The sequence below is a fragment of the Elephantulus edwardii genome, unplaced genomic scaffold, assembly GCF_000299155.1.
Source record: "Elephantulus edwardii isolate Elephantulus edwardi_28Jun2011 unplaced genomic scaffold, EleEdw1.0 scaffold00341, whole genome shotgun sequence".
Taxonomy (NCBI): Eukaryota; Metazoa; Chordata; class Mammalia; order Macroscelidea; family Macroscelididae; genus Elephantulus; species Elephantulus edwardii.
In genome coordinates this window covers 147,182-157,859 of record NW_006400091.1, presented here as the reverse complement: position 1 = coordinate 157,859, position 10,678 = coordinate 147,182, and the positions used below count along the sequence as shown (strand labels likewise).

General features: G+C 39.4%; 1 protein-coding gene and 1 pseudogene across 1 annotated transcript; one reads left to right on the top strand and one right to left on the bottom strand.

The window, feature by feature from the left end:
• Positions 1–3,436: 3,436 nt before the first annotated feature.
• Positions 3,437–5,167, bottom strand: LOC102868513 (F-box only protein 8-like). The gene has a single exon (XM_006901731.1). The coding sequence runs from the start codon at positions 4,964–4,966 to the stop codon at positions 4,007–4,009; it is 960 nt and encodes a 319-aa protein (XP_006901793.1). The 5' UTR covers positions 4,967–5,167; the 3' UTR covers positions 3,437–4,006.
• A 4,421-nt stretch (positions 5,168–9,588) lies between these two features.
• On the top strand, positions 9,589–10,473 carry LOC102876315 (annotated as a pseudogene).
• The last annotated feature ends 205 nt before the right edge of the window (positions 10,474–10,678 follow it).

The following is a 10,678-nucleotide window of genomic DNA, read 5'->3' as shown; positions in this document are numbered from 1 at the left end:
TTGTCTTTGCAATCACTTGTTATGCATCAGGGAATTGGACAATGACTAAGGAGGATAGAAGGAGAATTGATGCTTTTGAGCTGTGGTACGGGAAAAGATTATTGAATGTACCATGGCCTGCCAAGAAAACAAACAGATTCATCCTGGAGAGGGTTAAACCAGAATGCTCCTTGGAGGCAAGTATTCTGGGGCTTTGTTTGACATACTTTGGACATGGTGTAAAGAGGGACCAATCCTTGGAGAGGGACTTCATGCTTGGAGGGTGGAGGGTTAGTGCAAAAGGGGTAGACCCTCTATGAAGTGGATTGATTCAGTGACTGGGGTAATCGGAGTGGATGTGTCAGAGGCAGTGCTATTGGCACAGGATAAAGCAGGTTTTAGGGCTGTTGTGCATAGGGTCGCTATGAGTCGCAAGCAACTCGATGGCACATAACAATAACAACCTTGTTTTTCAATGCCGTGTAGTATTCCATTGTGCGAATATAGCAGACCTTCTGTATCCATTCGTTTGTTGATGGGCACTTGGGTTGTTTCCAACTCTTTGCTATTGTGAACAAAGCCGCAATAAACATGGATGTACACATATTTTCTTGCTTGGCAGTTTTAGTGTTTTTAGGGTATATTCCCAGTAGTGGAATTGCTGGGTCAAATGTTATTTCAATTTGCAATTTTTTGAGAAAGCGCCATACTACCTTCCATAGTGGTTGCACCATTTTACTCCCAACTGTAGTGAATAAGGGTTCCAGTTTCTCCACAACCTTGCCAGCATTTGTTGTTTGCTGCTCTGTTGAATTTTGCTATTCTTACTGGGGTGAGATGATATCTAATATTTGTTTTGATTTGCATCTGTCTTAGAGCTAGGGATTTTGAACACTTCTTCATGTGGATTAGGACTTCTAGAGTAATTCTGTGAAATTTTCTAACTACTTCTTATTTGATTTTATTTCCAAATGTTTCAAGAATGTCTTAATATAACCAATTAAGATTTTAATGTTGAGTTTAATCCTGTGATAGTTTTTCTCCAGGTGTCTTTTGACTAGTCTCCTTTTCTTTGCATTTCCTGTAAACCAGAAATTAGTTCTTAAAGTTTGGTTTTACTTAGTGTAAATATTGTTGGTGAGAGCACTACATTGGTTGGGGGTCCTGTGGTTCTCAGGTACATCACACCTGCAGGTTCATAATTCTAGGTCCCTACTTGTCCAGAAGCTGTTGTATCAGTTGGCTTTCCTGACTTTTTTGGTGGTTGGAAGAAGAGTTCATTTTTCTATTGTCCGTCTTCATGGAACAGAATTATTCCTTCATTTTGATCATTGTTAACACACACGAGCCCGTTGTTGCAGCCATTGATTGTGTATTTAGAGTTTCTTCCAGCTAATGTGGCTCATCTTCTAGCACTCTAACAATATCTTACAATATTTTACTGTGATTATAGCTTTTCTATTAGCTAATTTCTTTTTAAAAAAATTTTATTGTTAAAAACATATATGGGGATTTAAGGGGGTAAGGGATGGGAGCCGAAGGGTGAGGATGGGTAAAGATGAAATCACAGGTTTGCACAATTTGGTGGGTGGAGACAGTGGATAAAGGAAATGAGAACAATCTGGAAGGAACTGGAAAAGACAGGGTAATGGTGGGATAGTCCAATGGTAAATAAATTTCTATCTATCTAATCTATTACAAAAATATTATTTGGGAACTGGGCAACAGACACTCTGGTTCCTTTATGCTGAACAGGGGCTTTGAGATGAAGGGGAAGGGGAGTCAACTTTAACACTTTACTAGTGGTCTTGAGTTGAAGCTACATGCCTTTTTGTTCAGTTGGAGGATATTTTCATGACATTTTCTGCCTTCTGGACTGCAAGGTGTTTGGGTGAATAAGTCCAGTGGGTGTGGCTGAATGAACTTTGAGGCTCCATTCAACTTCACTTCCTTAGCTGGTAGTTATATTTCCCTTTTGTCTCTGGAATCAGGCTTAGGATTCAGGTTCTAGAACAAGACTCAGTATTCAGATTATCTATAGGAAAGGGAGCAAATCTAGAGAGAACAAACTTGTGACTTACAAAGAAAAGGGCTTTGGAGGTGTTACTTACAGGTGTACTTGAGGAAGAGATGGAGGAAAGAGGTTTAGGTAAAGTTCCTCATATACACCAGGCAGCTCTCCCCAGGGGCTGGGTGGCACACCCCAGGAGCTGTATGGCACTCCCCAGTGGTCATGTGGCTCTCTCCTGCCAGGTGGCTTTCCCCAGGGGCAGGTGGCACTCCCCTGGTGCCGTACAGCTCTCCACTGTAAGGTGGCTCTCCCCAGGGCCAGGCAGTTCTTCTCACAGGTCAGGTGTCTTTTTCCAAAGGCTGGACACCCCCTCTCCCCGCCAAAAAAGTGCTTTTCTGAAGTCCAGACCTTGTGCCCTACCGATGACCACAGCCTGGACAGCACTTCTGGCTCTAGCACCACCATCAATGCTCCCTTCCTCTAAGCCTAGTTATCTAATTGTCATTTGAAGTAGGTATTATTACTTTCCCCTTCCATAAATAGAGGAGGGGCTTTCAGAGTGGTGAACAGACCTGCTCAAGGTTGAAAAAGTAATAAAGGCAGTAGAACAAGGACTCAAACTAAGGTTGTCTGATGGCAGGCTGTGATGTGGTGAGCTCAGCATAATGCTCAGGTTGGCCATCTTTTTGTCCTCGTTCTTCAGAGCTCCAGTGAGTAGAGAGCTGTCCTTGATGAGCTCTTTGAAGAACTTGTTGGTTCACTCAAGCTCAATCTCAAGACATTTCAGACTTTTTTTTTAAAATACAGGCTATCCAAGAAGAAATGATGTTAGTCTTGAGACTAAGGTGTACCTGATACAGGCCATGGTCTTTTCAATAACTTACTATGCATCAAAAAGCTGGAAAATGACTAGGGATGATAGAAAAAGAATTGATGTCTTTGAGCTGTGGTGCTGGAGAAGAGTATTGAATATACCATGGACTGCTAGGAGAACAAACAAGTTCATCCTGGAGAGGGTGAAGTCAGGCTGCTCCTTGGAGGAAAGGATTCTGACGCTCCGTCTGACATACTTTGGACATGTTGCAAGGAAGGATCAGTCCTTGGAGAGGGATGTCATGCTTGGGAGAGCGGAGGGGCAGCGCCAGAGAGGAAGACTCTTGATAAGATGGATTGATTCCATCGCTGGGATAATGGGGATAGGTGTGTCAGAGACAATAAGGTTAGCAAGAGTTAGAGCAGGTTTTAGGGCTGTTGTATATAGGGTCACTATGAGACTATGAGTCACAGGCAACTCAATTGCACATAACAACAACATCTGATGATAATATTCTCTCTCTCTCTCTCTCTCTCTCTTTCTTTCTTTCCCTTCTGTCTCCTATTTTCTCATCTAGTTTTTTTCCACTAAGGTTCTTGTATTCCAGCTCACTGACTCTGTTTCATCTCTTCTTTTTTTTTTTCAAAGAAAAAAGAATGTTGTTATTAGAATCTATCTGAAGTCAGAGCCAATATTTACAAAGATAACAATAATCTCAGATTAGAATAAAATTAATTCAGAAGTTGGTTTGAGAGAAAAGGAAAAAATTTTAGTTAAAATCTTTACAATAAAACAATTACAAATCTCTTTAGTTAAATATGTCTACATTACATGGTTATTTTAAAAAAGAATGGAACTGGATAAAGTTTTTCAGGCAAATCTAATGCACAAATACACCATCTTTTAAGAGTACAAGGTCAGTCAGTTTTACATTCTTAAATAGTTATGTCAGACAATGGCTCTGTTTTGTGCAAAACATGATAAGCAAAATTAAGAAAAATTTTGCAAAATCTTTAGTTTTCCAAGGAAATTACTAAAAAATAAAGTAGTAAAGTAAAAATAAAAAAAGGTTGTACACTCAAGCTTGATTGTACACAGAGGTTAGAATAACCATCAACTACTGTACCTCCTATAATTGCTAAATCAAGTCCTTGGGTAGCTTTAGTTTCAAGTTAAAAGATGGAGTCTCAGCAATTGTGCTTTCATGCTGCCACATGGCCAATAAGGTAGATGTTGTCATAAAGATGACCTACAAAATCTTCACTAATATTTTGAGCAGCACGACGAGTGTTTCGAATAAATTCTCTTTTTGACATTTTATTCTTCACATGAGGGCTACTGAGGTCAATGGAAAGTAGAATCAAAGAGTAGCACAGTACATAGACTGCATCAGGGCTAAGGCCAAGTTCTCGCATTAAATCAGGGTTATAAGCACAGAACCTATGTAAGAATTTTGTTATAAGAGTTTCAAGATATTCCCCACACTCTTCAGGTGCATGGATATGTCGAAAAAATTCTCTCAGTGCATTTGGCAAGGATTGGTTTCTAAAATTATGCAACGTCACAAGGTCATCTAAGACATCTCTCCTTTCATCAAGATAGATTCTCAGTTTTTTCCAGTTTAGTGTCCTTGTACAGAAGATAAACTTTGCTATTTCCTTTGGCGAGTCATCTATAATACCCTTGGACATAAAGTAGTTCACTCCCTCATCTGGGTTGGTATTAAAGGTGAGACTGCCTTCATCCAGCTGCATATACAGTTTTCTAAAAGAAAATCCTAGTAGTGGGTTCTTATTATAAATGGAACAGTGACCCCAAGTGGATTTGCACAACCCTTGCCAGAGATGTTCATCATTTGCGAGATCCTGCCAAACACATGAAGCCAAGCAAAGGTCAGTTGCATTCAGGTAGGACAAGATGGTAAAGCTTAGCTCAGGAGGCAACATTTCCAAATTAATGAATCCTTCCTGTTCTTTAGACTTTCTTGTCTTCAAAAGATGATAGATGTCAATGCCTCCTTGGACTTGTTTACGATGACTGGCATTCGAAATGTTGCTGGCAGCCATTCTCCTGCTATGTTCTCTGGTGAGGTAGCCTTGATCACTATAGCCTTCTTGTTGTAACTGCTGGTTTCTGGCCACTCTCCACAGGCCCTGACCCATCTGCAAGACTGAGCGACCTGCGATCTCCGCCGCCGCCGCGACAAATCAGCCTCTGAACGGGGGCTTTTAGCCAAAAGGAGAAAGAAAGAGCCTCAGCCGGGACCCGGTGTCCAGGCGATAGAGAAGTCGGTTCTAGCTTGATTTGCTCAAATCGATGAAAGTGATGTGCCTACAGTAGTAGAAACAGTGCTAGATTCCTCTGAATTCTGTTATCCTGCAATTTTTATCCTCAAGCATATTAGAAACATCTGCACTTTGGATCTTTATATTCCAGAGTGTGTTTTCATTCACTTCTATTAATTGCAGTATTGTGTTGGCTTTACCATTTCTGATGTTCTAATATCTTCTACCTTTTAATTTATATTATCAATGCTTTCTTCCATCTTTTGTAATTTCTTCAGTAGTTGCTCATGTTTCTCCATATCAGTACATGTCTTCTGGCTCTCTGTTCCTGGGATATTAACTTTATTTATGGTTTCTTTTTGTTTTTTTTAATTGCATTATTTGCATCTTTCCCCATAGCTGTTCAAATAACTCCACTTCAATGTATTTCTTCTGGTTCCTTGTCTCTGAGGTATTTGGTTTCTTTTTGGATTCCATTCTTTCTTTATTTGTATCCTCTTTTATGTGATACCACATCAATATATTTCTTCTACATCTCTGTCTCTTGTGTACTCATTTGGTCTGCAACGTGTTATGTTATTTTAAGAGAAGGCTTAATTTTTTTTTCTTCTTTCACAGTGTTTGAAGCTGCCTACTGCTTTCTTGACATTATGTGAAGTTTTTCTTAATATGTGTTAGTTTTTTTCTATTATGTCTGAATAGGTTGTTGATAGTTCTTTATTTTATTAATTAGTTGTGGACTTAAAGTGTTCTCTTTATAGCACAGGGCAACTCATTGTCTCAGGAATCCTCTGGGCCTGTGCAGTGGGAATGCTCCCCCTTCCTAAGATCTTTAACTTCTCTTTGAGCTACTCGTCAGAATTGCAGGATTCTCACCTGACTATTGCCTGCCTCTTTTAAAGTTTAGAATTGTCTTTTCTTGTGATGATGAGCACAGCATGCAGAAACCAGCTTCCCTGGTCAGGCAGCTATGCTTTCTTTATTCAGTGTAGAATAGCAGGAGCAGGCCCTACCTCTATCCGGCTACCATCTCAGTTATCGCATGTAGCTTGGTGGGGATCTCTCCAGCTGGTGCCTACCTTTTCTAAAGTTAGGAACTGTTCTTTTTTGATGCTGATGAGCAAAGCATCCAGAGATCAACTTCCCTGCACAGGCAACTGAATTCTGTCTATTCAGTGTTCATTTTGTAGGGTGTTTTGTTTTGTTTTAAATAAAAGTCTTGACTTCTGCCCTTGAACTCACATGACTGCAACACAGAGAGGCTTGGGGTTTCTTAAGCCAAAGGAGAACAATAGTGGATCCATCATGATTTTTCAGAGAACAACTCACCCCACTTCTGTAGCACCAATATACAGGTTCTCCATAGAACATCACTCTCCCTTGGGACATTACACTATTATAACAGTCTAATATAAATCAAGAAAGATTTATATTATGTCAGGAAAATAGCAGGTAGCCCCAAACATTATGGGGGAAAAAGAGAAGAACCTTATCCTAAAAAAGCAGAGCATACCATCAAGAAACTAATGGATAGAGAAGCTGTGGTATATGCAAACAATGGAATACTACACTGCATTGAAAAACAAGGAACTAATGCAATATTATTAAAAATGGGTGACCCATGGAGGACAGTATGCTGAGTGAAGTATCTCAGCCACAAAAGGACAAATACTGCATGATGCCATTGTTGTAAATCAGGGCTGACATCAGGGTTGGAGGGAGACTAAGAAAGATGGGTTCAATAATGTATACTGTACTGAAACAGATGAAGGAGGAAACTGTTTAAAAGGGATATGTGATTAGCTATTTTTGTCATGACAGGTGTCTAGAGGGAAGGCTACATGGTGTAATGGACCTGTGTGTGGGGGTTGTAAAACAATGAAAGAATTTTTCTTTTACTATTCCAAGAGGGTAGTGTACTAGGGGGGAAGAGTTTGGAGGGGAGAAAAGTGCAACAATGAATGAATGGAAATCCAAAGTCTCTGTAAATTTTTACTGAAATTAATAATAAATGTAAATAAAACAAACAAACAAAAAAGCAGAACATACTGCAGAACCAATGAATACCCCAGACATGGAACACCAGAAGAAATATGTTGATGTGGACTTATTTGAACAGCTACAGAAGAAGGTACAAATTATGGAAGAAATAATGGAAACATTAAGAAAGAGATTATTCCACAGACAGCAAACCAGAAGAAATATATCAATAAGAACAACTTAAGCAACTACAGAAGAAAAGGCAAAAGATGGGAGAAAGAATTAAACTAAAGATAAAGAGGTACAAGACCTTAAAAAATTATCACAAGAGACAGAGGGTACAGCCAACACCATACTGGAAGTAATAGGAAAGCATGAAAGTGCAATCCAGAACATTAAGACTGGAGAGACAAAAAAGTAGGACAGAAGAGAAAATTGTGGAAGAGGTCCTAGAAAAAAATTTCTCCAGTTTTATGAAGAATGGGGAAATCCAAATTTAAGAAGCTCTTCAAACAACAAAAAGACTCAAAAAGCAAACATCAAGACATACTATAGTTAAATTGTTGTTGTTATGTGCCATTCAGTCACCTGCAACTCAGTGACCCTACGTACAACAGTCCTCTGTCCTGTGCCAATCTCACTGTCTCCGATACACCTACCTCCATTACCCCAGACACTGAATTAATCACCTCATAGAGGGTCTTCCTCTCTTGTGCTGTCCCTCCACCTTCCCAAGCATGACGTCCTTCTCCAAGGACTGCTACCTCATTGCAACATGTCCAAAGTATGTCAGATGAAGCTTGAGAATCTTTGCCTCCAAGGAGCAACCTGGTTTAACCCTCTTCAAGATGAACCTGTTCATTTTTTAGCAGGCCATGGTATATTCAATACTCTTCTCCAGCACCACAGCTCAAAGACATCAGTTCTCCTTCTATCCTCCCTAGTCATTGTCCAACTCTCTGATGCATAGCAAGTGATTGCAAAGACCATGGCCTGTATCAGGCTACATTAGTCTCCAGAATGACACCATTGCTCTTCAGCATTTTGGAGAGGTCCCTAACAGCAGACATTCCCATCACAATATGTCTTTTAATTTCCTGGTTGCTGGTGCCAAGAATGCTGACTGTGGAGCCACGGAAACTAAAGCTGTCAACAATGCCAATCTCTTCACCATCCATCCTGATGCTGACAATTGTCCCAGTAGTGATAATCTATGTCTTCTTGATACTGAGCCTCAATCCCTATTGAAGGCTGCAGGTCCTTCTCAGTTTCAGTAATCAGGGTTGTGCCATCTTCATAATGCAGATTGTTGATGAATCTTCCACCAATCCTGATGCCACACTTCTCCTCATAGAGCCCAGCATCCTGGATAATCTGTTCTGCATACAGGTTGAAAATGTATGGAGATAGGACACATCCTTAGCATACCCCTTTCCAATTTTGAACCATGCAGTGATTCCTTGCTCTGTTTTGATGACTGCCTCTTGGTCCAAGTATAGGTTTTGCATTAGCACAATCAAGTGTTCTGGGATTCCCATTATTCTCAGAGACAGGCACAGTTTGTTTTGATCCACACTGTCAAATGCCTTTGCATAATCAATGAAACATAGGTAGACATTCCTCTGGTACTCCCTGCTTTCAGCCAAGATCCATATAACATTGGCTACAATATACCTAGTACCATGATCCCATCTAAACCCAGCCTGTACTTCTGGTAGTTCTCTGTTCATGTGCTGTTCCAGTCATTTTTGGATAATCTTCAGCAGAATCTTGATTGCATGTGATATTAATGATATTGTTTGATAATTTCCACACTCTGTTGGGTCACCTTTCTTTGGAATAGGAATAAATATAGATCTCTTCCAGTCATTTGGCCAAGTGGTTATCCTCCAGATTTCTTGACACAACTTGGTGAGCACGTCTATGGCAGCATCTGTTAGTTTAAATACGTTGATTGGTATATCATCAATAGTTAAATTATCCAAATTAAAATATATGAGTAGAATACCAAGGTGGCATGAGAAAAAGATTTACGTGAAAATGGGAAACAATTAGATTAAGTTCTGATTTCTCTGCAGAAACCACGAAAACAAGAAGACAATGGGATGCCATTTACAGAAAGATGAAAGAAAACAATAGACAGTTGAGGATTTTGAACACAGCAAAACTGTCCATCAAATATGAAGGAGAAATCACAGAAAAGAAGGAACTAAAAGAATTTGTGAAAACAAGACCAAAACTGCAAGAAATTTTAAGGAAAGTCCTTCATGCAGAGACAACAAAGGCAAGGGGATGGACCATAATAATGAGAAACAACAGAAAAAGAAACAGCAATATGGCACTAATGAAATCTGGCCTGTCAATAATCATACTTAATGCGAATGGACTAAATGTGCCAATCAAAAGAAAAAGAGTAGTGGAATGGATAAACAACAACAACAACAAAACCCAATTCCCCCCCATATACTGTCAACAAAAGACATCTACAAAATGAAGAGAAAGATAGATTGAAAATCAAAATGTGGACAAAAATATACCAAGCAAATGGCAACCTCAAAGAAGCAGGAGTGGGCTGCATGGAGGGTGGAGTGCACATCTTCTGAAGTGGTCATCAGTGGCCACAGTCTCTGCACCCTCTGTTTACGCTATTTCTTTGCCAGCCAGCTCTGCTGCTGCATAGTTTTGCCTAAACCACAAGCTTTAGAGAGCAGACATTGCTCTGTTTGCCTGGTGTAAACAGTTACGGCTGTGAATAAAGGAAGTGGATGTGCTGCCTATTACTTCAATATTGAAGCCGTTAGATTTAGCAGGGTTGAAAAGTTACCTGACAAAGTATTGAAACCACCATTGATATTTCCTGATATAGATTATAAACCGGTGCCAGGAGAAGGTGAAGAGTACATGCTGGCCTTGAAACAGGAGTTTAGAGAAAGAATAAGAAGGATGCCTTATTTTTTAGAAACACCTGAAGAAAAATAAGATATTGAAAGGTATAGTAAAAATCATATAGAATATATAAAGAAGAATAGGCACCACATTAGAGGAGACTACCACAAGAGATGATGCCAAGGAAAAAAAATGCAAACAATGTCCAAAATCCAAAAAGACAACAGATACCAGCAAAATCACTTTGCTCCCTAATAATAGTACTGATGTGTTGAAAAAAAAAAGGGAGGAATTAGAAAAAAGAGGAGATGCTGAAAAAAGCAGATGAAGAAACTGAAGAGAAAGAAGGAAGCAAAGAGAAAAATGAAGAAGAGGATGATGAAGATGCTGCTGCAGAATAGGAGGAGTATGATGAAGAGGAGCAAGAAGAGGAAAATGAATACATTAATTCTTACTTTGAATATGGAGATGATTTTGGTGCAGACAGTGACGACAACATGGATGAAGCAACATATTAACCTTATTTCTCAAAAATTTTACTATTCAGTTACTAAACATTTAGACAGGCCAATTTTCTTTTATTTCTGACAATAAATATTCTGGTTTTCTTCCTATTGTGTTGTTATCAAAACTTTCAGAGGCACTTTGTTTACATAGTAGTTGGTTTACAATTGAATCTTTGACACTCTGACATTCCCTCTAAACACTTCTGTCATTCTTTTA

Excerpts from the sequence above, each read along its gene's own strand:
- LOC102868513 (XM_006901731.1), bottom strand. The coding sequence starts at position 4,966 with ATGGGTCAGGGCCTGTGGAGAGTGGCCAGAAACCAGCAGTTACAACAA.